The sequence below is a fragment of the Nansenia antarctica genome (assembly GCF_963989245.1).
Source record: "Nansenia antarctica genome assembly, chromosome: 1".
Lineage (NCBI taxonomy): Eukaryota > Metazoa > Chordata > Actinopteri > Argentiniformes > Microstomatidae > Nansenia > Nansenia antarctica.
The window spans coordinates 62,821,456-62,849,391 of record NC_137674.1 but is presented as its reverse complement, the minus strand read 5'-3'; the positions used below and the strand labels follow the sequence as shown (position 1 = coordinate 62,849,391).

General features: G+C 44.8%; 2 protein-coding genes across 4 annotated transcripts in view; both read right to left on the bottom strand.

Moving 5' to 3' along the window:
- Window positions 1–23,454, bottom strand: mpv17 (mitochondrial inner membrane protein MPV17). 2 transcript variants are annotated; one of them, XM_080544366.1, is made up of 8 exons: window positions 23,411–23,454; window positions 22,161–22,243; window positions 10,640–10,755; window positions 7,558–7,650; window positions 4,919–5,014; window positions 1,417–1,449; window positions 1,247–1,299; window positions 1–526 (listed from the first exon to the last, which is right to left on the bottom strand). In XM_080544366.1, the coding sequence occupies exons 2-8, from the start codon at window positions 22,231–22,233 to the stop codon at window positions 457–459; spliced, it is 534 nt and encodes a 177-aa protein (XP_080400492.1). In that variant the 5' UTR covers window positions 22,234–22,243; window positions 23,411–23,454; the 3' UTR covers window positions 1–456. The 2 variants fall into 2 exon arrangements, with proteins under 2 accessions (XP_080400492.1, XP_080400493.1); XM_080544367.1 differs by lacking the exon at window positions 23,411–23,454 and adding an exon at window positions 22,579–22,736.
- Window positions 23,455–23,895: 441 nt separating this feature from the next.
- LOC308169623 (uridine-cytidine kinase-like 1) overlaps window positions 23,896–27,936 on the bottom strand; it is a 25,279-nt gene continuing 21,238 nt past the window's right edge. For both annotated transcript variants that reach the window (XM_080544329.1, XM_080544328.1), the window contains exons 14-15: window positions 27,421–27,577; window positions 23,896–26,453 (exon numbers count right to left, since the gene is read on the bottom strand). In XM_080544329.1, the coding sequence (XP_080400455.1) occupies window positions 26,377–26,453; window positions 27,421–27,577 (234 nt within the window). In that variant the 3' untranslated portion in view covers window positions 23,896–26,376. The remainder of the gene's footprint in view (window positions 26,454–27,420; window positions 27,578–27,936) is intronic.

The following is a 27,936-nucleotide window of genomic DNA, read 5'->3' as shown; positions in this document are numbered from 1 at the left end:
TAAGAGCGAAATGTGGCTTTAATATTAAAACATTTTGTACATTTCAAAATTAGTTGACATGCATACATTGTAGGCTAAATATAAAATAAAATACAATTTAAAGAATATTACTCAATCCAGACATCACAACATTATCTGGATTGGTGTTGTTTCCTGTTTACAGCAGAGTATGTTCCAACTGTCTGTGCATGAGTGCCAACTTCCTCAATGGGGAGGAACTTAGATTAATCTGTGTCCAGTTAACCACCCCTTTATGTTTCAATGAACAGTGCCTAAAGTTTTCACACAGACTTGCTACACAAAATAGTATTTAATTAAACACTTGTTTCCTAACTGCTGCCTTCATGTAAGATTCACAGCTTTCTGACTTCATCTAATCACAGTTCTGGTGGCTGCAACATGAGGTCATAGATGGTCCTATACGTGTAGAGTAAGGCGGGACCTGAGACAATCCCATCACATCTTATTGGCTTTCCAGGACAAATAGGAATTCCAACCGACAGCTACAATTTGGACCACACCCAATCTGCAAGGAGAGAGTTCCATCATCAGAGTTCCATAAATAACTTTCACTCCAAGCTTCAGCCCTCATTACAATATTATTATTATATTATCAAATATGACAGGGTCTGGTGAAAAAGTCCTCAAGTAGGGCAATGTATTTTTATTTTTTTTCAGATTATGAAAGTGCAGATTGTAAACGATCAAATGATGTGTCATACATTGAAATGTTGGTACACCTCAAACGGAAAATGGGAGAAACTCGCTCTGAGTCAAAACACACGCAAAACAGCTGCTAGTAGCTGGCAGCTAAAAAGGAACATCGCTATGAACATCTAACTGCATGTTTAGCAAATCACAACATGCTGATAGAACATCAACATGCTAAAAACACAGAACTACACATAGATAGATGATCACACAGTCCTTGCTTTTGAACACCTAAAACGTATGTTTATTTACAAGCCATGCATCACTTACCCAGTAGCCTACGGCAGACGATAAAGTGAATCCAATTCACAAATTATAAGTATTTAGTGATCCTAAAACTGATGTTTGTTATCAAGTGGGCTCTTCAACACTTAAACTTTCGTATTATGAAAAAAAAGAAAACACGCAGACCTTTTCACCAGACCATGTCTGCAGAATCATTCATACACTCTAAGCTTAAGCCCTCATTACAATATTATTATTATTGTTGTTGTAAAATACTAGTGGCCAGTTAGTGGTCATCCTTAAGCCCTACCTGTGGTGAAGGGGTATGAAATAGAAGTTGGCCATCTGGACTGCAGGCCATAGCTGAAAAAGAGTTCACGCATTCATGAAATAATACTATTCAGAGACTGTAGCTTAACTGAACACAAAGCAATGACTGATGTATCAAATCAATTGACTGCCTCTTAAAATAGAACTTACGTAATAATTTGAGATCAAGGCATCCGTGTAGTCCTGGAGGGAATGAGAGAGCCACAGAGAGAACATGTTAAACACAATGAAAGCTGTCAGTAGCTTGCCCTGTGTACAACACTGAAGCCTATGACCTCCGACACCCAACCTACAACGCTGAACAAAAGCCAACTTCCAACCATTTCAAACCAGAGTTCACATGAGCATAGTCCAGGTGGTCAGGGATGTCACTGAGAGGTCAGAGGTCACTCCCTTGGTGTGAGCCAGAGTGACAGCTGACAGCACCGCCACAGCTGCATCAAGTATGGTGTATAAACAAGCGCTAGTCGTCTAGCACCACCAGACCACCTCACAAACACCCAGTACACCATCTCCCTAAAAAGGTCAGCTCCGCAAGATTGGACGTATAAAAGAAAAACAATGTTCCCGAATAAAGTATTTTTTTCTGTTGCTTTCTGGGGTGTAACTGCTTCTAATTATGAGCAAACAAGCCATCGGCCACCTGGGGTGAAACCGCTGTGGGGCGTCGACGTCAGAGGAGGTGTGATGGGGTGATGCCGTGATCCCTCCCCCCCTTTTGGAGAGCTTGCGGTTTGATCCCTGGCTCCTCCTGTCCATATGCCGAGGTGTCCTTGGGCAAGACACTGCCTTGTATGGTAGCTTGCCGCAATTGGTATATGAATTGGTGAATGAAAGGCCATTGCTTTGGATAAAGGTGCTATATAAGTGCAGTCCATTTACCAGATGGGCTGAGATGTGTTCTTACAGCCCTAAGAGCCTCTGTTTGTGCTGCGCTGGTTATGGAAAGTCTCGGCTAGCGTCCCCCATTTGTTCCGTCTCCTCATTATGACACTGATTTCTAGAATGTCACAAAGCCATCAGAATGCTGCAAAATCAAAACAACTAATAATAGGCATATGTGTAGTTAGTGGCACTGATATTTTGTTTCCCCTACGAGGCAGCGGGTGCCTCTTGACCTTTTAGCTTCCATTTCAACGCTGTGGAGGGTCTGTATGGCTGAGGGATCAATGAGATCAAAAGAAGGGAGACAATTGTTGAGCTCAATTCAGAGGAGTTCAATCATGTAGGCGCGGGCGCGTGGAGCCAGGAGTGCAGCGACATGGAGGAGAGCCCTGAGGAAAGCATGCTACGCAGAAACGTTTCCTTTCACTCTTTCCTTCACTTTGTCCTACGACGCATTTTGAGCATATAAAAGAAGGACTGATGTGGACGCACGAGGAACCACTCGATGGACGTGACCGACCGCCACCCCCCACTATCCCTTTCAGTCAATCAACAAAATCTTTATTTCATCCTTAATTTTCATCCTTTCATACCATAAATGAGGGTGAGGTCAAAGTTATGAGATATACAGTATATGTGCTGGTTCTAGTAGCCATAGGGGAGCTAGCCAGCAACAGAGTGACCCCTGTAACGAGTCCCCAGGAATAACCAAGTTGTCCATGTGAGCGAGCTGAAATGGACCCGCTTTATTGAAGTCATCACTGGGTGGGGCTTGAGATCGACACACAGGGTGCAACGTCTCCTTTCCTTGCGTCCTTTCCTCATCTTCTTTTCAGTGGACAACTGGACAGGTGAGAGTAGATTTCGGCCATCATCCATGACATGACTTTCACCTCTCCTGTGTGTAGAAGTGCAGGTTACAAGTGGAGGAAGCCGTTCTGTGCTGTTCTGACTATGAAGACGCACCGGCGGGCGGTGGGATCGACGCCCCGTGTCCCGCTGATGACAGTGCAGCTGCAGAGGAGGACAGGATAGGGCCGCCGTGTCTACGTAAACACTGTCCCTGCTGTGTCATTAATGTCTGTGTGGCACCAACGCTCCGAGGATCCTCCACGTGGCGTTAAAGGGATAGCTCGGCCCTCTGCCAGTTCCATTGGGGTCTTAAAGGGAAGGCGCTTACAGGAGAAGGCGCTCCTCCTCGCAGTTGCCGGTCACGTTATTGCCTTTCACCTCGCATTTATTCAACAACAGCCTCTTGCTTAATGAGCACATTTGTCATTTGTTTTCTGTCTTTTTTGACATTTAAGTGATTGACCTTTCAGTGTCATTTTAACTCGAGCGCCTTCCTTACATAAATAATTGATGGTGCGTTGAGCAGGTTGAGCAGGGAGGTAGACGAGTAGCTCCCTGTTCCGGGCCCGGTGCGTGGGTGTGCACACGCGCGAACATACACATACAGACCCACAGAGACAGACACATACAGACCCACAGACACAGATGCACGCACGCACACACACAGATGCACACATGCACGCACGCACATAGACGCACGCACACGCACACACTCACATAGACGCGCACACACACACACACACACACACACACACACACACACACACACACACCCCTTCACTAAAACATGAGTCACACACCGCTATTTCATCTGTCCATCAGCGGAAATAGCTTCTAATTATACTGGGGCAGAAATGGGGGTCAGTCTGTTTCCTGACACACAGAGGGAGGGGGTGTAGGAATTCCACTGGATCCGGTCGCCTGAGTGAGGAAGCTACATGGTTAACTGTCCCTCCTGAGACATCTACTACCCCCCTGTACTGTCTCTCCTGAGACATCTACTACCCCCCTGTACTGTCTCTCCTGAGACATCTACTACCCCCCTGTACTGTCTCTCCTGAGACATCAACTACCCCCCTGTACTGTCTCTCCTGAGACATCTACTACACCCCTGTATTGTCTCTCCTAAGACATCTACTACCCCCTGTACTGTCTCTCCTGAGACATCTACTACCCCCCGTACTGTCTCTCCTGAGACATCTACTACACCCCTGTACTGTTTCTCCTGAGACATCTACTACCCCCCCGTACTGTCTCTCCTGAGACATCTACTACCCCCCTGTACTGTTTCTCCTGAGACATCTACTACCCCCCCGTACTGTCTCTCCTGAGACATCTACTACCCCCCCCGTACTGTCTCTCCTGAGACATCTACTACCCCCCCGTACTGTCTCTCCTGAGACATCTACTACCCCCCCGTACTGTCTCTCCTGAGACATCTACTACCCCCCCGTACTGTCTCTCCTGAGACATCTACTACCCCCCTGTACTGTTTCTCCTGAGACATCTACTGCGCCCTGTATTGTTTTTCCTGTGTCATATAAAAACAGCATAGATTACTTTCCTGCTATGACTGGAGGATAGATGATTCACTTACTTAGTCAAATGTATTTGTTGCAAGTCGCTTTGGAATGAGGCTTCTGCTAAATGCCCCAAAATGTAAATGTGCATGGGGATCCTTCAAGCCACAGAGGGGGTCGTACCATAGGCCTACACGTCATCCATGATCTGACTGTCACTGCTCTGAACCGTCAATCAAGTTCGGCAGACACACATCCAGCAGAGACATGATATCTTTAATCTTTAAAATTCAGTAGGTTTTCCTCCTGACAACATAAAGCGCTTTGAGCACATGGCAAAATCACTGGACAAGTCCAATTCATTATCACCTGTTATTATTATCATGACCTCTTACCCTCTTGAGCTTGGTGACGTTCTCCTCCACGGTCAGTCCATTCAGGGTGCCAGAGATACCCAGGAAGGCCCCCAGGAAACAGGGGGCGAAAACCACCTATGGACACATGAAACAACCCTTCACTGTTAAAGCAGTTGCTCAATGGGGAGTGTGTGTGTGTGTGTGTGTGTGTGTGTGTGTGTGTGTGTGTGTCTGAGAGAGAGACATAGTGTGAGAAAGAAGGGGAGAGAAAGACAGACAGAGAATCTCCAGACAATCTTGTAGTAATTGTTTGATTTAAAATCCAAACTTTTTAGGTATAGAGCCAAAAGAAGAAAAAAAATGCTTCACTGTCATTACTTACACTGAGCACTATTTATGCAGGACATATATATATATATATATATAAATAGAAAGAGAGGAGGGAGTGAGACAGAGAGAGAGGAGAGGGGGGTGAAGTTAGTGCATGTGTATGTCTCTGTGTATATTGTAAAGTACGTAGATGTGCATGCATTTATGTGCGCAAGTCAAACATTTGAGTTTTCTTCGCTCATAGTAGACCTCCTGTACATGATTTACATTGGACACTATTTAAAGGTTTCTAAACCAATCAAAATGTTCTGACTTTTATTCAGAAATGTTTAAATAACTGTAAACATTGTTGAAAACCAATGACACACTCGCTAGTCAAGCCAAAACAAGTAATCCCCACTACTCTACACTAACTAGGTAGTAGTGGGGATAACACACTCTTTCCAATGTGAATGAATGAATAAATGAATGGTCTTTATTGTCATTGCTATAGTACAGGTACCAAACAACGAAATTTGGGAGGGGTGTGGATAAACACAATGTGTTTATTTAACTGTCTGTCTGTCTAACACCATAAACCTTTAAACCACAGTGGCTGTGAGGAGAGTGAATGATCCACTGTGGTCAGGACTCCCTTCATAAAACCTGGTCTGTCAATGCTTTACCACTACTAATGAACTGAAGCTAGACGAAAACCACTATCATCACACACACACACACACACACACACACACACACAACATTCTCCATGCTAACAATTCAATCATGTTTGGGGGACAAGCTCTGAAAAAAATCAGGAAGTGGGCCTCTAAAATTATCCTCTGGAATCTCTGTTTTGTGGTCGTTGGTGGTGGTGTTAGACAATAGCCTCAGAAAGATTCTGAAAGGCAGAGCTTCTCTTCCTCCAGGGATTATAATCCCTCCTCCAGTCCGACTCCCTTTGTCCTTCCCCCGTCCTGTGTATTCAACTTCGCAAAATCACGTTAGCGGAGTCTTACACCAGCTCCCGCTTGTTCTCCCACCTGTCAATGGGGGATTACTTGAAACGCGCTCGGGGGTGGAGGTCACTCTGACTGGGGTAAAAAAGAGGGAACAGGCAGAAAATAGCTTCTGTCTTCTTCTTAATGCGCTGCGGTTATACGCTACACGTCCTGAGGGGAGAATCTCTGGCAGTGATACTGCAACAGGCAATTCTTGAAGGGAGCCTAACACAGGGGTCCAATCATGTTTGGAATGTTTGTGTTGTTGTTGTTGTTGTTGTTGTTGTTGTTGTTGTTGTTGTTGTTGTTGTTGATATATGGTGTGTTTTCAAATGAGTCATACGAAAATGACTCATTTGAAAACACACCATACATCAACAACGTCACAAATATTCCAAACGGCCATGGTATCATACAGTATATAACATTGTCACATGACAACATACTGTAGAAGTGGTAGTTAACAGGGGGGAGATTCCTAAAAGCTTCACAGCTTAAGTACTACCGTATTTTCCGCACTATAAGTCGCACTTTTTTTCCTAGTTTTAGATTACCGTCTACACCTATTCAGCCTGTTGTTCTGAGTGCTATTGTGTAGTTGAATAACTTGCTTTTCCAGATTAAATGTCTGTTCTTGGTCTTGGATTTTGTGAAATAGTGCGACTTATGTGTTTTTTTCTTCATGCCGCATTTTTTACTGGAGCGACTTATAGTCCGGAAAATACGGTACTTTATCTTTAACAAAAAGATAAACACGAAAACACAAGTTAACAAATTTAAGATGGTTACTCTCTTGTGGCTTTGCGGATGCATGGTTGGGATAAATTATGTGGTACTTCAGCCTTAAACGCCCAATATTGCAAATAGGCAACAATGTCTTTAAACACCATGTCAAATGTCTGCACGTGATCAATTCACAAAAGGAAAGTATCTTGAACAAGAGATCCTAATGACCAATTTTAGGAATAGCTGGCGGCCCGATTGTTGTAATACACCGACGTAAGATTTCTGGCAGAAATCACAAGTCTGTAAGAGTGTCCACAGATGCCAGAGTAAATTATCTAAGAAAATATATATATATATATATAAAAACATATAGTCATTTGAAATATGAATTGTGGAAAATAATTGATTGAATTCTTTCTGTCAGAAATGTGTTATTTGGGGTCTCCTTGGTTAGTCATAATCACTGCTTGATTTTCATGCAAGGAAAACTGGGTCCAGGTATCTAAGGGTTAAGCTACTAAGCTTTTGGGAAACTGACCCCAAAACAGACCAAAAATCTAACCTTGGTTTGTGAGAGTGCCAGGTCAGCTTCAGTAATATAAGAGAATATGATGTTACAAAAGTAGGATTACAGAGTCTCACCTGATCGACCATCATTTTCTTCACAGCAACACTTTTGCTTGTCCCTGCAACAAGCTTGTCAAGGACCTTGTACCATCCACCTAACACAGGACCCTAGGATATAAACACACACACACACACACATACAATAAGTCTTTAACTTGTTGTAACACAGTGCTTTGTTGTCAATGCTCAAAAACACAATTGAAAATGTTGAATGAACAGAACAAGATTAGGATTATAAGTAAACTATGTAACGATGATAAATAATCAAAATGTACTGTAGGAAAACAACACACACACATGCTTCCTTCTTCTAGCATTATGACTACCAATGGCCCCTTGCCCTAGTATAGATTACTTTTTTTACTACGACTGTTGGATAGATGATTCACTCACTTGTATTCATTGTAACTCGCTTTGGATAAAGGCGATTTTTGGTAAGTTTCCAAAAATGCAAATGTAAAATGGTGAGAGTGGGAAGTTCCGGGAACATCTGTGTGTGGCGTGTTTTTTATACACCTTGATGCTGTCCGGCCCACGCCATACAGCTGTTTGCTTAACCCTACACACTGCCATAAGGTCTCCTCACACACAGTAGCCCTACACACTGCCATAAGGTCTCCTCACACACAGTAACCCTACACACTTCCATAAGGTCTCCTCACACACAGTAGCCCTACACACTTCCATAAGGTCTGCTCACACACAGTAGCCCTACACACTGCCATAAGGCCTCCTCACACACAGTAGCCCTACACACTGCCATAAGGTCTCCTCTCACACAGTAACCCTACACACTGCCATAAGGTCTCCTCTCACACAGTAGCCCTACACACTGCCATAAGGTCTCCTCACACACAGTAACCCTACACACTGCCATAAGGCCTCCTCACACACAGTAGCCCTACACACTGCCATAAGGTCTCCTCACACACAGTAGCCCTACACACTGCCATAAGGTCTGCTCACACACAGTAGCCCTACACACTGCCATAAGGTCTCCTCACACACAGTAGCCCTACACACTGCCATAAGGTCTGCTCACACACAGTAGCCCTACACACTGCCATAAGGTCTCCTCACACACAGTAGCGGCTGTCTGAAGCCTCTGCAGTGACGCAAGCCTGCTCCTCTCTAACAGCTGGCTGCTGAGGCTTATCGACTATTTTTATACACTGCTTGGAATGAAGTATGAAGTTGCCCCAACATACACACACACACATATAATATAACGTAAATGTAATATATGACATTTAGCTGATGCTTTTATCCAAAGCGACTTTTACATATCACTGAGTGCATACATTTTTCAGTATATACTGTATATGGTCCTAGCAGGAATCGAATCCTCAACCTAAGCATTGTTAGCGCCATGCTCTATCAACTGACATACAGCAGTGTGCTGAACTAAGGCGCTAGAGGGGGTTCAAAACGGTATTTGTTTTCTTTGAAATACGGCGGTTTTAGCTATTCTAGCATGTTGTGGTGGGTGGGTGGGTGGGTGTGGTTTTTCCTAATTCTTCGGAACTATCCTGCTGCTTTCATTGCTAAATCAAGTGAACCTAAAGTATTTGAAAGAAAGTCTGTGGCTGTGTTCGGAATGGTATACTCGCATGCTGCATACTAGCATACTCAATGAGTATATACTGCATACTGCCTACTAAATTCATAATAAGTATGCGAAAACCAGCCGACCGTTTACACAGTATGCATACTGCTTCCCAGAATGCATTTCGCCGGGAGCGGCGAATTTAAACCTCCATTTTAAACCTCCATTAGCTAAAAGCTGAAATGTTGGCTTTACAAGTGTTAACATGTCATTTTATGAAGTTTTAATATGTTTTCAGGCAAGAAAGTAACCACATGTATTCCCAAAATGTGTCCAGTTTACCCAAATAACCCGTTTATATATCTGATCTGACGATGTTTTGCGTCTTCTGCTAGCTGCGTTTGTAAATTCGCCCTGGAAATCTGATCAGCACTCATGGAATGCCTCTTGTCCAATCAAATTACCTGGTCCCTTTATGACGTTGCACCCAGTGTGCGCTCCGAGAGCGATTTTAGGAACGTACCCTGCGTTACATACCTTCACTTACGAAGTTCGACAGAAACATTGTAACATAATTACAACAAGTTGTAAAATTATTTGGGGGGCCAATATCTTTAGCTAGCGCAAGTAACTAGTTTACTATATTGTTGTCTTAGCAGTTGGTAAAAGAACATGATTAAAATAAATATATATGAGCAATAACATATTTGTGTTGCAGCAAGCACAATACAACCAACTTGTCCGTCTGAAGCGACAATACTGGGATCATTCGTGATTGGGTTACAATCAGTCAAATACTAGGCGAACATGTGTGTAAGACACAAATAAACGTGGATTTCATGCATTTCAAGTGGCATATTTGTAATCATGACGACTAGCCTGGTCTAAGAATGCATTTCACCATGTTCATTCCCAGTATAGTGAAAATACCCATCCGTGATCAGACTTAGCTGGGGTGCTGGAACTGAAGAGTATCAAATAGAGTACAAAAAAGCAGCATCTGCACACTCAAATATGTGCAAAAAACGATGTTTATTGCAAGCTTTCGGTCCCCAGGCTATCGGACAATGTAAACAAAAGCTGTATGACAAGTTTGTATGACGCAGTTTGACGAGGCTGAAAGTGCACAGGGTTGCCAGATGGCATTGACAATTTACAGCCTAAACTTTCTATAACCTCAAAATCAAGTAGCCCATTCGACGGTAACCCGCCCCATCTGGCAACCCTGGACGCGAAATGCATTTTGGGGATCTAGTATGCCAAAAGTGTCCATCGTAACTGACTTCAATTATCCCGGAAGTAATTGCTCACATACTACATTTCTCGCATACTCAAATCTCGCATACTGTACAGTGTGAACGCACTACATACTCAAAATCTACATCATATCTAGTATGAGTAGTATGCTAGTATGCTATTCCGAACACAGCCTGTGTGAATGAAGGCACAGTAGAGTAGAGTGAAGTAGTTTACCCAGTGTTCTTCTGTTTGTTCTCTGAGGAAAGAAAGACGGAGAGGTAAAAAAGAGAGGAAGAGACGAGGAAGACTCACAGCGAAGAAGAAGCCAATGCTCATCATCTTGGCTGTCCTGGTCATGTTGTGATTGGACAGACCTCGCCTCTCAATCACCTGCTGGGAGATGACATCACCTACCCCGACCAGAGAGCCTGGAGGAGAGCAGAGGGGAGGGGAGGGGGGGGGGGGGGGGAGAAAGAGAGAGAGAGAGAGAAAGAGAGAGAGAAAGAGAGACAGACAGACAGACTCAAAGAGGCAAGAGCAAGTGAGAGAGATGGAATGAGGGGTGTAAGAGAGAGAGAGAGAGAGAGAGAGAGAGAGAGAGAGAGAGAGAGAGAGAGAGGGGAAGAGAACGGTGACGGGAGAAAAAGATAGAAAAAGATAACAGAGAGGGGAGAGAAAGAGAACAGAAAGCAATGAGGGAGGTGGGAGGAAGAGGAAGAAAAGGGAAGAGAAGGATATCAGGTATCTGCTTGTAACCGTTTGTGCCAGCGCCCAGCATTTGTGCCAGCAGTGCCCAGCAGCTCAGACGCATGTCGGTGGCCGTGCCAGTATCAATGCCCATGAGGGTGAGGGTGAAGGCTCAGTCAAACGCATCACAACCTAACTCCATTCAACACTGACTTACTGTACCAACAGCCACCTTGAGTCTCCTGAAGCTATACACATCTACTTTACAGAGAACAACAGCAAGATAGTGATACACCACAATCTAAAAGTGAAAGATGGAACTGCGCTCTACGGTACTGTTTGGTCCATTTCTCTTGCTGTAGTTTAGCTGGAGATTATTACACACTCACCGAACACTTTATTAGGAGCACTATACTAATACTGGGTAGGGCCTCCCTTTCCTTTGAAAACAGCCTCAATTGTTTCGTGGCATTGATTCCATAAGATGTTGGAAGAATTCCTTTGAGATTCTGGTCCATGATGACATGATTGCATCACGCAATTCCTGCAGATTTTTCAGATGGACTTTCAAGCTGTGAATCTCCCGTTCTACCACATCACAAGGGTGTTCTATTAGATTCATATCCGGTGACTGGAAAGACCACTGAAGAACACTGAACTCATTGTCATGTTCATCAAACCAGTTTGAGACAACTTTTGCTTTGTGACATGGTGGATTATCATGCTGGAAGTAGCCATTAGAATATGGGTACCGTACATTGTGGCCATGAAGGGATGCATATGGTCAGCAACAACACTCAAATAGGCTGTGGCATTCAAGCGATGATTGATTGGTATTAACGGGCCCAAGTGTGCCAAGAAAACACTCCCCACACCATTACACCACCTGAATGAATGAGAAGGTGGACAGGTGTTCCTAATGAAGTGCTCAGTGTGTATGTACAGTAGCAGAAGGACTTGGCTTTTGTCCTACTCTCCAGTGATAAAAAGCAAGTGGCTTTGGATAAAGGTGTCTGCTAAATGCCAAAAATGTAAAATGTAAATGTAACACTTCTAGTTAGCCTACTGATATCTCTGTAACATGTACATTTACACCATGAACAGTGAACGATGTGACCACCAGAACATTCTAGAGTGATATTGAGGGGGACGTCTAATATTTATGGGCAGTGTACTCTACTGTATGTTAATATCAATAAAAGGATTCATGATGATTAAAGTAGAGAGAGACAGAGGGAGATGGAGAAAGAGAAAGAGAGAGAGAGAGGGGTAGAGATAGAGGGGCAGAGAGAGAGAGAGGTGGAGAGAGAGAGGGGAGGGAGAGAGAGAGTTGGAGATAGAGGGGGGAGAGGTAGAGCTAGAGGGGCAGAGAGAGAAGGAGAGGAGGGGGGGGGGGAAAGAGAGGGGGTAGAGAGAAAAAAAGGGAAAGCGTGATAACACTTTGTCCATCCTCTCCTCTGCAGCCTCATACAAAAGGCCAGCTCTGTGACGGAGGGAATGGACAAGCTCAGGTGATAATAATAATAATTAGAATAATAACCGTTATTTGTATAGCGCATGTTGCAGCATGTTGATGCACAACGTGTCATGCACTAAGCCAATTTATCACTGAAACAGGCATTCCACAAGGGCCACGTCCACCCAACATCATTATATCAACCAAAAAAAACCTGTGACAGCCACCTCTACAGTGACACGCAACTCGTCTTTACCCATTGAAAACTAGGCAGTGGGCAAATTGAAAAAAGCGTCCTGTGGACATCGCACCATATACAGTAGAAAAAGTACTGTATATCGATAAAGAGAAACAGGGCTGTACACTGTACACACAATGGTGTTGTCTGGCTTTTGAAGATCGTTTGTCAAAGTGGAAGCATGGACAGTAAAATCATTATTTCCACTGTGATCCATTCAAGTGATTTAGACAAGGGGATCTAAAGTGGCCAGTAAGTAAAGAGATCTCAGGGGAGCACGAACACTTGGAAACAACAACCTTTTTCTCTGTTCTAACCTCTCCTCCTGGGTAGTGAATGAGTCTGTTCTAGTCTCTCCTCCTGGGTAGTGAATGAGTCTGTTCTAGTCTCTCCTCCTGAGCTGTGTATGAATGAGTCATCGTTAAACCAACTGGACCTGGAGGGTCATTGTCTTAGAGAGGACTTCCTTCCTCACAAGGGAATGAGAGAGCGCTTGACTGACGTCACCACAGTCATTGGGTGTGTGTGTGTGTGTGTGTATGTGTGCGTGCGTGCAAATATGCGTGTGCGCAAGCTAGTCTAGGACTCTAATTCACCATAGAGAGAGAGATAGAGATAGAGATAAAGAGAGATAGAGAGAGATAATGTGACTAAGTGACTGATGACAGACAGACCTCAGTGGGTCGTCACTGTGTGTGTGTGTGTGTGTGTGTGTGTGTGTGTGTGTGTGTGTGTGTGTGTGTGTGTGTGTGTGTGGAGAGAAGAGTGACAAGTGACATTTCCACACACACACACACACGCACACGGCCTGGGGGAATCGATTGCCTCCGTCCCGTCCAGCCCATCACAACCCGGCGCGTGAGAGAGCGGACGAACACACACATGCATTATTTATGTGTGTAAACAATCACCACGGATACCCACTTATAGAGGAAATCTACAGCTAATGCTAATATTTGCGTAGAGCACTATTGTACACAAATGTTCATGATTGAACGGAATGGATTTGATATAACTTTTTTTCCTTTTTTAATTTAGGGCATTTCTGCTTTATTGGGGGTAGAGACAATAGAGATTGACAGGAATGATGGGAGTGAGAGGAGTGATGACATGCAGGATAGGTCGACGGCTGGAATCGAACCAGGGACCCTGCGATTACGTGGCTGATGCTTTAGTAAGCTACGCCACCCAGGCGCCCGCCAAATGGACTATTCATGAAAATAATCCTATTGACATACAGTACACACGTTTGGACATTAAAGGCCGATTCAAACTTCTGCGGCGTAGCTTGCGTTGGCCCGCGTGGCCTTTCGTTGCCTACGGAGAGGGTTGACGCGCACATCTCCAAAAATGTAAGTACGCGTCAGTTTCTACGCAACCGTAAGCTCTGTGATTGGTTCGCTTGGTAGCACATGATTCCGACAAGATTCCGACTCTCTCGTCGGCCAAAATGCGGAAGCCATGACAGAAATGTCATTTACTTTTTCTGTAATTACTTATTAATAAAGATTTGAAAAATTATGATAACCATTGTATTATCTTAGTTTAATGTCATTTCAATGCATCATATAACTTTTATTTACAACAAGCATAAAAAAAATGTTTTGCTATTATGCCGCTTTGAGTAGAGCGCCCTATGGAATCGTCAGGCACAACCCGGAGGCACCCTTTGCGGGTTAATAACTGTGGTTTACCGTGGGTTAGGATAACAATTCAAACGTGTCCGGATAGGGGAGAGGACAGGGAATCTGAAACCATTTGAATGGTGTCGATACGACACTCATATCAAGATCGACACAGCTAGGAGCGAATTCCCGGGAAGAACTCTCCCCCCGCTGTCAACGGGAGTTTCATCCACCAGGAAGCGGTGGTGCGCGCAGCAGCAGGGGGGGGGGGGGGGGGACCCGTCACTTACGGCCGAATATCTCCGCGTCACAATGGGTTAGAATTCCAAACCAAAATTCTCCATGACCAGAATAGCATGCTGAACACACTGAACTTTGAATGGAGTCTTAGTCATGTACCATTAACGAGATAGAATAAGAAAAGCATATTTTTCTATGCCGCTATGAGTACACCGACCAACGCGACGCGGTCCGCGTAGAACGTAGAACTAGAACGTAGAACTATAAGCTTGGAGACCCCTTACGTAGGCTACGGCGTAGACGTGCGTAAATTCGACGCAGAAGCTTAAATCGGCCTTAAGCCTTAACAGCCATGGGTGGGGTCATTTAAGCCTGTGAGTAAAAACATTGGCACTCGATCAAATTTCAGGACCCTCTTTTCTTGACTTAGATCCTTACATTTTCAAAATCACATCAGGATAAGCTAGTATAAAGCTATTTTGCAGTTTTTCTGTGTAGGAGGCAGGCTAATTTACAAGGCGGCCAACTAGTGGTCTGTGTGTGTAAGTAGCAGCTTCCCATTGTAAAGACTATGGTCATTTAGACCCAGGCTCTCAACAATGACCTACCACCTGCTGTTATGAACACAGTAAGGAACAACAGCAGGTACAGATCCATACGTTCTGCCAGTGGGAGAATGACTTCTCTCTACATTCAGGGAAGACCCACATTTCTTTTTCAATTTCAGACTCACAGTCTTCCTCACTCTGAGTGTGTGTGTGTGTGTGTACAGCTGCTACCTTTTGACCACCACCCCGGCTTCCACCTGCAGGTTAGCTCTGTTGTTAGCTACCTATGGGGGGGTTGGCGTTCATGGGCTCCCCGCTAGGAGCCATCCTGTACGCCAAATCAAACTCATTGTTCACATTTCATTAACCAATTGACATTAACGAGTTAAGTGTCCTGGCTGCATCAGGGTGCGTTGAGCGGAGCATAGCTCACGGGTAGAATGGGCCAGAAGGACAGCAGGTGAACTGGCTGATGGGATACCGTGGAGATGGTGAATACCCTCCCCTGTAGCGAGTGAGCCGACAGGTGCTTAGATCACTGTAACCTCCCCCGCTCCACCTCTTCAACACCCCTCCCGTCCATCTGTGACTTATTTTTCTCTAGCCTCCTCAACCCCTCCCTCACTCTTTCTCTCTCCCTCCCTCACTCCCCCTCTCCCTCCCTGTCTCCCCCTACCTCCCTCCCTCCCTCCCTCTCTCTCTCTCTCCCTCTCCCTCTCTCCCTCCCTCCCTCCTTCCCTCCCTCTCTCCAGACCAGAACAGACCCAGACAGCCAGGCTAGGTGTTAGTTACAGTCAGGCCTATGTGCTGCTGCCCATCGCTGACAGCCTGACAGATAGCCTGACAGACAGCCCCGCCCGCCATTGACGGCAGAGAGAGAGTAACTGAATCAGCAGCGTGTCTGTTTGTAGACCCACCCCCATGTGATGATGCTATGATGCTGCATTGCCGTCACGCACAGGGGGGGTCGAGGCACAAGGAGCAGGACAGGCAGCGTGGAGCTGTCGCCATTGTTGTGTGTTTGTTCTACTTGAGGTGGACCTGTGCGGCCACCCAGCAGGCCACACAAATGACGCACGCACACATACACACACACACACACACACAGGGATGGATGCACAAAGGGATGAAGAGGAACACAATGAGAGAGTGTTGCTTTTGCCACAGCGGTGTTGCTGTGGGACACAGGCTCCTCTGAGCCAACCTGTGCGTGTGACCTGTAGTCAGGGGTAGCCTGAGAGAGCCGCCGCTACCTCCCAATCGGCCAAACACCACTCTTTAAAAATGGCCATCTGCTGTAATAGTGGTCTTCTTGTATGAACTAAGCTTTTGTTAATATGTCAGGGGGAAACTAATAAAGGCAGTTAGGACCAGATGGGAGAAGAGGAGAACCTTTGATATGCTTTTACTGGACTGTCTTAGCCATAACACACAAGCACACTTGGAGAGTGACCTTCAAAGTCCAGACCCTAGAGAGGCCTCACCTACTGGCTTAAGTATGACCTTCTCATGCACATATAGCCAGACACTCATGACTAACATCTTACATTTACAAGGTTACTGTCTGTGAACAAAAACAGCCATAAAAAACCCACGCACAGGTGCAACAAGACTAACACTGCTTACCACAAACTTTTAACACCATCTCGCCAGCATCTGGTGCCTATTGAGGCATGCCAGCCAGCCGGTCCGTCAGCCGGGGGGGGGGGGGGGGGGGGGGAGTGCTGATGTCAGCGTTAGCTCAGCCACGGCGGCGGCAGCTAGCGCCTGTCATTGAGGGAGGAGAGGAGAGGAGAGGAGAGCCACGGAGGCTAATGGGGCGGGGGGAGTGTAACTAACGCATCCCTGGCAGAGTGCAGGGATCGGGGAGGGGGGGGGGGGGGGAGTTGGCAGGCGTTGCCCCTGTGAGGAGTGGTGGAGCTCCAGTTGGGGGGGCTGGGGACCCACAAGGCCCCTCAAGAGTATTAGGCTGATGAAGACAGACTGTTTAAAGGGGGGGGGGGGTCCACAGATCCACAGTCACGCTGTGACATTGAGCTTTAGCTATGGGTACCTTGGTTCACTGTGATATCGTCAGGCACCGTTCACCCATTCATCAGTTCATCTATCCATTCATTCATCCATTGACTGCCTGGCTGACTGACAACTACAGTATGTCTGGTACAGGGGAGGCTGGTGGAGGCAGCTGGTGCATGGCATGGATGAGGAATGGTTTGATACTACCTCCATCAGCCTTCCCAAGTCTGGTATGGTTACACACACACACACACAATCTGTTATTATGGTGATTCCCCCCCCTAGCTCACCAGTACACATGAAAGCCATTACCAGATGACTACAGCAGCTACATTTAAACCAGTACACTCTCCCCCTCTCCTTCTATCTCTAGATGAGTCATTCTTTAAGTCAGTAATCTTTATTACATACATTTCTGCAACCTTAGGTTCGCTGACTATGAAGGGCACTAATGCTTCTCCATTACAATCCCCCGCCCCCCCCCCCCCGACCAACCACCCCTCTCAACTTAGTCCTGCACATCTCCTACAGTACGAGATCCATGCAATCAATCCAAAGTGGGGTAGTGGTGGTCTAGTGGATAGTGAGATGCACTTGTGATCGGAAGGTTGTGAGTTCAAATCCCGCCTGAAACCACACCACTACTAGTGTGCCCTTGAGTAAGGCATTTAGCCCTCAGTTACTCCAGGGGGAATGTCCCTGTAATTCGTAATTGTAAGTCGCTTTGGATTAAAAGCGTCTGCTAAATGGCAAAATTATTAATTAAAATTAAAGTATTTATTTCAACAGCACTTTACACAGACACCTGTGTCACAAAGTGCTTTTATGTGAATTTGTCACATCCATTTGGAGGCATTCCAGAAAAGCGTGTGGACAAAAGTCCATAATAATAGGAGTCTTATCCTGCACCTTTGCCTGAAACAACAATGATGATGTGGGAGGACGCGCACTGCCTCTGCCAGGCTCCTGGGGGGGGCGATTTGACATTGGTCCTCGCTGACCAATCAGCACAGCTATGACTCAGCGCGTGGGTGGTTCCCTTCCCCAAGGAACCAATTGTTCCTCAGTAACTAGACAAGTGGTGAGAGGCATGAGGTCAGATGTGAAGAAGGCAGAACGTCACTTTGGATACTTATCCATACTGTGTGTGTGTGTGTGTGTGTGTGTGTGTGTGTGTGTGTGTGTCATAATAGCGCTCATCCCAGGGAAAAGAGTTGGCATCATAGCATCTCATTCATTCTCAGTCTTGGCACCATAAGGACGTGGTCCTATAAATATAAAAATAGAGTTACATGTGACATTTTCCGGCATTTAGCAGACGCCTTTATCCAAAGCGACTTACAACAAAGAGATTACAGGGACAGTCTCCTTGGAGTAAAGGCACACTAGTGGTGGTGTTCCTAGGTGGGATTTGAACTCATGACCAGTCCAACTCATTATCAACTAGGCAACCACTGTTGTTGTTGTTGTTGTTGTTGACGTTTCCTCTCTCAGACCGTTGTCAGTCACACAGACCCTGCTTTTCCTCTGGCAGGAGTAACACTAAAGGTGAACACACAGCCGAAGGGGAACAGGGGGCCGTTCCACTAAAGGTGGATCAGTATATCGGCGATTGAAATAAATCAGGCGATCAGGCAACTCGGGATTGGAATTCAAGCCTCAGGTGATTCCTCGAACGAGGATCAGGCTTGTGTTATGAGTGTTCACAGAACACCGGCTTACAAATCTTCGATATGGGCGCGTGCACGCAGACATAAAGAGCCCCGAAGAGTCGATCTGTCGAAATGAAGATACTCCACTCTGCAGGGGTCCTACATTTGCGCAGCATTCCGAATTATTGATTTAATGAAGAAGGAAAAATAAGATGTAAAATAGTGCAATACTGCCGCAATTAACAAGGCGAGGGAAATGGTTTGGCAAGAAAATGCTGACCGATTAAATGCGTAGGTCATACTAGCCCCAGTTATTGTTATATGTTCATATTTTAATAAATGAATTTTACTACTGTGGCGATATCAGCAGCAGGCTACAAACCATCATATCGTCACAATGGCCTAGTGGTACCGACCACTGCCGTGGTATTTATTCGTCATTTTTAGACGGTGGTTCGAATCCCTCTTCGGACACACTTTTTACTGCATTTCGTTGTCTGAATCTAATCTAAAATCTAATCTAAAAAAGTATGTAGGCTATAAAATTATGGTGCAGGCTAATTTACAAGAACTGACACGATTACAATGGTGTTTAAGCCTTTGCATGAAGGCTTCGGTTAAATGTAAAAAAATAAATAATAATCACTTAGTCAAGTCTCGAACACGCAACCTTTGGAACTCTAGCTGGCTGCCTTAACCACTGCGCCAGCCAGACCGCTGTGATGACAGCAATGCAAGTTGAAACAATTACCTTTTTTACACTCTTTTATTTATTGATCTATCGATCTATCTATCACACTTTCAAAATATCAAGTTATCTATCACACAATCAAACTATCTATCGATCACACTTTCAAAATATCAAATTATCTATCTATCACACAGTCAACCAATCTATCTATCTATCTCGTGTGAAGTGGGAACTAATATTTCCTAAAAGACACATGAGGAACTGTCGTTCGGGATATAGTTTCCGCCTGTGAGACAATTTTGACGCACGTATTACTTTAGCCTGTCTTTTAGCCTGCTCGCGACCAGGCTAATTATATCTGACTCAGAAGGAGCTCAACCAAGCAGCGAATTATTAGAGCCACATTGATGGAACCGAAACGCAAGCTAACATTATCGCCGATTAGAACTTTATCGAGGCTTAGAAGATAATCTTGTTTAGTGGAACGGGCCTCAGGACAGTGAAAGAACACGTGAATATAAATGTTATCAATGGTGTGAACAGGAGAAAATACTGCTCTTCACTGCCACCTTGTGTTAGCTCGCAGACTAACTTAACATACAGCATGTACACCGATGAGCTAAAACATGATGACCACTGACAGGTGAAATGAATAACATTGATTATCTTGTTACAATGGCACCTGTCAAAGGGTGGGATATATTAGGCAGCAAGTGAACAGTGAGTTCTTGAAGTTGATGTGTTGGATGCGGTAGAAATCTTCAGGTTACACCTTAACTGCTCCTCTTGAGACATCTACAGATTTCTACTTCTCACCCTTGTACTGTTTCTCCTGTGTCTAAAAAAAATAAAACAATAAAAAACATTTTTGCCAATGGCCCCTGGTCTGAGCTAGATTACTCTTCCTGCTACAACTGGTGAATTGATGATTCACTTGCTTAGTCAATGGAATAAGAAGAATAAGATTTTGAATAAGGCGTCTGCTAAATGCCCCCAAAAATATATAGATATATATATAAACTCCTCAAAAAAAGTTTGGAAACGTTATTTCAGTCGATTCTTCCTCCCCTTTAATAATACCAATTGGTATTGTATTTTATATCGTTGGAAACCCTGATTAGTCACCTTTACAACGAGGTACAACTTGTAAGGATCATGCATTTGTGGAATGAGCAACACAGCTAAACGTTTGGGTAGCGGCCCAAAACAATTTGACAAAATCCCCTGCAATATTCTTCTGTTGGTATTCACTCTCGTTTTGAGCTTCAAGTGCTGGCAGGTGTATGTCAGTCACAGGTGTGTGACTGGCACCTGAATGGCACCTAATTGACAGGAATGATATTCTGGGGCCAGTGGCGATCCCATATCTCCAGAATCTGGGACCTAACTCCATCCTCCAGGATGACAACGCTCGCCCCCACAGAGCCAGGATCATCACAGAGATCTTGGTCCTGATATTGGTCCTGAATGCTGGATCGCAGATCGCACCAGAAAAGAAATAGGCAGCGATCTGGGGCTCGCGTTCCGGCGTGTCACTCACGTGATGACAACAGTAGTAGTCAGTGGTCACGGGCATGAGAGTTGGCTAGTAGCTACCTGTGTGTAATGAGTCTGACAATGTCATGATGCTAGCTGGTGAAATCATAAACCATTTGCTTACGTAATTTTTCGGTTGTTTACATAGTCTGAAACTACAGATGGTAAGCTTTCAAATGATGCGTCATACATTGAAATCGGGGAAAAAATCAAGACGACACGAGTATTTGAATGTTTGTTTGTATCAATGTTTTGCTCAAGAATGGTGACTGCTAAAAACGCTGCTAACAGCTAGCGGCTAATGTTTCATTCTAAAACGAAAGTATGTTTACAAGCCAGGTATCACTTACCGGTAGCCTCTGGCAACAGTGAATCCAACCCACAGATTATAAGTATTTAGTGATCGTTAAACTGTTGTATATTAAATCGAGTGGTACTTTTAAACTTCAAGTTGCCTGTTATGAAAAAAAACGAAAAGCCGATATTGTTGACACCCCTTTGATTCTGCACTGGTTTCTGGTCTCACCAGCAGCGTCACTCGGCTACACTCTTAAAAAGGGTGCTATAATTGATTTGCCATTTGTAAGAGAAGATAAATAGAATAAAAACATGAAGGCACTAAAACTAGAAATCAGACAGTAACTCTTTTTTTTCTACAATGCTGAATGCTGCAGTTTAAATTGTTTTAACTTTAAACCAGTTGGTCACTGAGTACTGCAGAGTACTGTTTTTGTTGCTTGAATAGAGGCTGGCAGTCTTTAATAGCCAACTGTTGTTGTGGACTATATACTGGGGAAGTATTTGTTATTATTCAGGAGTAAAACAATAAATACAAATATCGGATTGATATCGGAATCGCAGATACCTGAAGCCCAGGTATCGGTATCAGTAGTGAAAAAATGGGATCGGGACATCCCTACTTATAGCCAGGTGCCATGGGAACGGTGGCTGCACTTGGAAACACTTTGGAGACACACACGTCTCGAAACATTGAGTTGACCCCAGAGCGGGCAGGTTTTGGCTCTGAGAAAAGGTTTAGGGGGGGGAATGTCAGGGGGAATTGCCAGGGGGTTTGAGGGAGAACTGCCAGTGGGGTTGAGGGACATTGTGTACATGTACAAGTGTGTGTTCAGTGTTTTCTTACCCGCTGTGACTATCTGGACAGTCCACGGGTATTTGGTCATCAGAGCCTGGTAGGATTTCCACAGGCCAGCCATCCTCCCTTCTCTGTGACGATGAACATTGCACACAAACACGCACACAAACACGCCGGCGCACGCACGCACGGACGCACACACGCGCACACACACACACACACACACACACACACACGCGCACACACACACACACACACACACACACACACACACACACACACACACACACACACACACACACACACAAATGCATTATTATTAGTAGTAGTCATTGTTGTGTGGCTCTGAAGAGAGGTATGCTGCAGTTGAACCATAAGGTGTTATGGTAATACTCTTCTCTGGTGCTCCTGCTTAACCAAATGCACGCATGCAAACAGACAGAGAGGCGGGGTGGGCTTGATTTACCCTGCGGGCCGCAATGTGCACTCAGCGCTGTTGTCACGTGGAGATCTAGAGGCATTCCTACGGTTCTGTGGAGCGAACTCAAGGCTGCGTTCGTAAATTCGCTCTGAGAGCCCCGGAACGCACACTGGGTTCAACGTCACAAAGGGACCAAGTAATTTGATTGGACAAGAAGCCTTCCATGAGTGCTGACCAGATTTCCAAAGCGTATTTACGTTTACGAACGCAGCCCAAGTCTTCCCACCGGCGAGCTAAACCAAACCAAGCGGCCCAACCTTCTGATAATAAATAACCCGTGCCGCCCACAACGCTTGCCGTTATCTCTTTAGGGAGGGAGAGATCCAACCAAGTGGACTACCTCCTCTCAAATGTGGAGACATGGAACTTACTTTGACGTGTAGAGAAACGGTCATGTCATCAGATTTACCTGGCGCCCTTGATACTCATTTACACTCACTTTCAAAAGTGTTTTCAGGCAGAACTAGACAATCAAACTCGCAAGCGAGTTTACGGGTGCTCGTAACACAACCCACTTAAAGTAAATCAATATCAAAGCCCTTGGTCAAAATAAAACGTATTCATTAACTTAGAATGATAGGATGCTTGGTGGTTGCTAGACAACCCGACGTAGCTACAAGCATCCTCGACAGCCAACCTCTTGGAGTTCTGCCCACTGCTGTCGTCGCCTAGAGACGTCTCCATAACTACTCTGCCAGGAAACTACTCTGCTAATCTGTACTTTGTCAAGCCATTTCATATCTACAGAATACACATTGTATGACTGGACGACATTGAATGTTACAAAGAGAGATACAGAAACAAAGTCGTTACATGCCTGCTCCACAGCTCCGGGTGACTGACGATAATGCCTATACAGTACGTCACTTCCACAGTACATACAAACAGATGGCAGATGTCGCCCTCTGGTGGGCCGAATGAACCACTGCTACCTTGTCATGAAAGATGACACTAGACTTATATTAGTCAATAATTATTAATAGTCACTATTATTAATTATAATTAATATTATATATTATCAATAACTAATCTTTTAAAATATTATCCTTACCCTAGAAAACAAGGATTGAGAACTGAACAGGTGTTGATAATGGAAGAAGAACAATATCAGCTTTAACACACATTGGAAGTATCAAAGAACTTTGGATTAAAAGTGTCTATTCTAAGAACAAAACGCTCTCACACACACACTGGGGAAAGCACTTGAATACCACACAATCATGAATCACAAATAATGCTGGACAACAACATCCAGTTCAAATTATTTATTTGTTTGAACATGAAATAACATGAAATGTCTGTCTTTGTTGTTGCACAAGGTTTATGATGGTATGAGGTAACACACGGATGGTTTCATGAACGCATAGACTAAAAAGCATCCTCAACGGAGATTTTCCATTGCAAGTGTTATTTAATCCTGCAATAGGCTTAAGCCTTGTCTGTGAAACCCGGCCCTTAAAATAATAGAAGAATCTCATTTATTGTTTACCTTCAATAACACTCCATAATGTACTGTTGACTTCAAAGCAAAAGACAAAAATTAAGATTTATTGCAAAATGTTTATCATAAAAATGTAACTGACCAGTGTGAAAACCACACAAGCTAATAAAGTAACCAAACCACCTTCAGTTCTAGAGGTATGTTAAAGAGGTAAAGGTAGGGTATTAGAGAAGACATTTCCCCAGACACAGATAGAGCCTAGTCCTAGATTAAAAATCACACCTTGAAAGGGAAATCACAATTGAAGATATTTTCTAGTCTTAAATCTGTGTCCGGGAACCCAGTCCTAAATCTGAAAGGATGGGATATTCAAGATCAGAATTACACCTCACCAATCACATGACAAGGCAAAGATACAGCACTAGCATCTTGCTTATTCCTAACCAATCCTATCCGATCTACCGTAAACAAGTGTCTATGGAGAGGGGGCTTGGGGTTGTTTTTGGACAGGGCCCTTGCTTGACACAAGGAGATACAGCAAAGACTACATGCCCCACACAAATGACTATATATGGCATTGACAGTTCTGGACCAAACGCAACACTTGGCTAGTATATTCTAAAAGTCTCCTCAAACGATATACGCTGCATGACAGCATCATATATTGGCTGGATCTTTTAAGTCAAGTTCATTATTAGGTTTAGTATTACTAGTATTAGTATTTTTAAGAGAACATGATTTAGAACCTCCTATAAGATGTGTAGTCCCTGAGTCCTCAAGGTTTCTTCAGTCTAGCAATCCTGTAACTATGAAGGCCCAAAAACTTGGGAGAAAATGGGAGTCAAGAGCAGTAGGCCATTAAACAGATGATTGTAGGTCAGTCATGATGATGGTTTAGTTTCAGAGTCAAAGACAGAGAGAACTCTTCAGCTGTTTAACTTCCCAGTTAAATCTTCTCCTGGAGTTATATCTATTGTAACAACGTGTTCTGTTTTAACTGCCTTTCGACAACCAGGGGTTTCAATTAAACAAAGAATCATTAAATGCGAACAAGGACGTCATTTAGGACGTATTTTTACACCCACAAAATATAATTCAAGTACCGGTATATCACCCAGAGAAAAGGCTGTAGAAGTCAAATCATGTCCTGCTTCAATCACACAACATAAATGAGGGGAAATTAAACGAATAAAGTCCTTAAAAACAAGATTGCGTAAAGTATTAAGTAATACTTCAAGTCAGACCTCAACCACAATCACGCATAGGCGCGTCCCTTTTTATTCATACTTAAATTCTCACAGCTAGGACAATGTTCTCCACAGTGACGAAGCGTCCATCGAGCTGTAAGACACTAATACTTGGCATGAACTTTAAGCCACAATCCGTAATTTATGAAGCCGTTTAATTTTTATATATATACAAGTTGACATTTTTGTTTTTAAAATGTTCAGATTGTGGCTTTAAAGCTACCCAAAGCTATACTACCATAACATCTTCATTACCTGGTCCATTGTACTCTCAGATCGTTCCTCCTTCACCCCCTCCTCTCAGCTTTAAGACTATCTATCTCTGCACAACAACAGCCGTCATCACCATATAATATTCATAAATGTTATTCAAGCACAGTTCATATATGGCACCTTTGGCTCGTAACACGATGAGCCACTCGCAAACTCGTAGCGATTAGTCAATGAATCTTGACTATGTCTATAGGTCCTCTTCAGTAGGTAAACATCTACAGGACTATTCCATCTAGTCCTCGGGTGCATCTCAATAGTCGCAACAGTCTAAGTATGGACTATTCTCCCCTCTGTAACCTGCACTGACCAGATAACACATGAGAAGAGGCGTAAGCAATATGGTGGATGCAGAAGTAGTCAGTCACCAGGGAGATGCCTTCAACAGCCCATCTCTTACATCAGTGGAGACGAGGGAAAACAGAGAAAAGGAGAGGACGCCATTTTAAACTTTGGAGATGCACCCCTTAAATGCCACAGACTTTGACTATCATCCCTCATCTCTCACTTTTTAAACTTCCACACTTCACAGATCCTGCTGCGTCATTGACATTCTAACAAGCGACGACATCACACATCAAGTATTAGATATGAATGGATATGTATGGGGCCGGGGTGCACATCCTCCTCAGAAGGGTCGGTAAGCACCGTTGACCTTTGACCCCACTCACGGGTTGGCAGGGAGGAGCAGTGGAGCATTGTCGGAGGGGTGGGGGGGAGGAGAGATTAAGGGGGTCTTGGGTTCTTTGGAGCAGTTCAGTTGCAGGCATGGTGAAGTGCTTGTTTGCTGACCCCCTTTCTTCCTCTTCTTTTCCTTCCTTCCTTTCAGTAGTCCATCCCTTCATCGCTCTCGTAACAGTCAGAGGGAGCGTCCGTCCCAAAGTAACGGTCCCCAAAATTACCTAGAGGAGAGGAGGAGCGAGAGGAGAGGAGAGGAGGAGAGGAAAGGAGGAGCAAGAGGAGAGGAGGAGAGAGAGGAGAGGAGGAGCACAAGGAGAGGAGAAGAGGAGCGAGAGGAGAGGAGAGGAGGAGTGAGAGAGGAGAGAAGAGGAGAGGAGAGTAGAAGAGGAGCAGGAGGACAGGAGAAGAGGAGAGAGAGGAGGAGAGGAGAGGAGAGGAGAGGAGGAGCACAAGGAGAGGAGAAGAGGAGCGAGAGGAGAGGAGAGGAGGAGCGAGAGAGGAGGTGTGAGAGAGGAGAGGAGAGAAGAGGAGAGCAGAAGAGGAGCGAGAGGAGAGGTTAAGTGGAGTGAGAGGAGAAGAGGGGAGAGGAGGGGAGAGCGTAGTCATTCGTTTACTCATAATTAATAAGTGCTTTCCAGTGACAGATGTGCCATCAGTAATGGGCGATGACGAAACATATGGCTGGTGGTTGGTGGTGATTCATAACCGGGTCGCTCCACTGGCTCCTCAATGACTCCGCCTCCCATCTGACAACCAGGAAGCACTCAACTTCTGATGAGGTCATCAACAATGTCACCTCTCTAATGATCTATCACCACGGTAAAAAACAGACAGCCGCCCTCACTGGGGCTGTTAAACCAGTTATGAAGTGAAAACTTGATTAGAGGAGTAATGGTTGAGAAAGAGAGAGAGAGAGAGAGAGAGAGAGAGAGAGAGAGAGAGACAGACAGAGAGATAGGGAGGGAGAGAGAGAGAGAGAGAGAGAGAGAGGGAGGGAGGGAGGGAGGGAGAGAGAGATAGAGATAGAGAGAGGGAGGGGGAGAGAGTGAGGGGGGGTGGGAGAGGGAGTGAGAGGGAGAGGATAGAGTAAAAGGAGAAAGAGAACGAGCGTGTGAAGGAGGAAAGAGGGATGAACAATAAAGGAGACAGAGCGGATGAGAGAAAGAGAGACGTTGACAGCCCCCTCACCTATGCCTGGGATGATGTGGAACTCGTTGTTGACCTTCTTGTCGACGGCGGTGGTGATGATGCGGACCTTGGGGAAGGCGTAGGCCACCGAGTGCACGCCCATCTCCGCCATCAGCAGAGACAGCAGGAAGATCCTGTCCTCCTGAACATCATGGTCCTGGAAGGATGGGGGGACGAGGGGGTTAGAGACTTTAAAAACCCTTGATAAGGACAGAGGGAGTTAGAGGGAAGGTTAGAGACTTTAATAACCTTCCATAAGGACAAGTGATGACATTACGCATCAAGTATTGGATATGAATGGATATGTATGGGGCCAGGGGGCATCGCTAGCTAGCTTAAGCTAGGAGGCTAATAACATGACACATCCTGCTCAGAAGGGTAGGTAAGCACCTTTGACCCCAATCGCAGGGAGGAGGAGAGGGGCACGTCAGAGGGAGAGTTAGTTACACATTACCAGAGAGATATAGAGACAGAGAAGTGCTGACAGTTACAATGTAAGGTGAGGACTTTGACTAC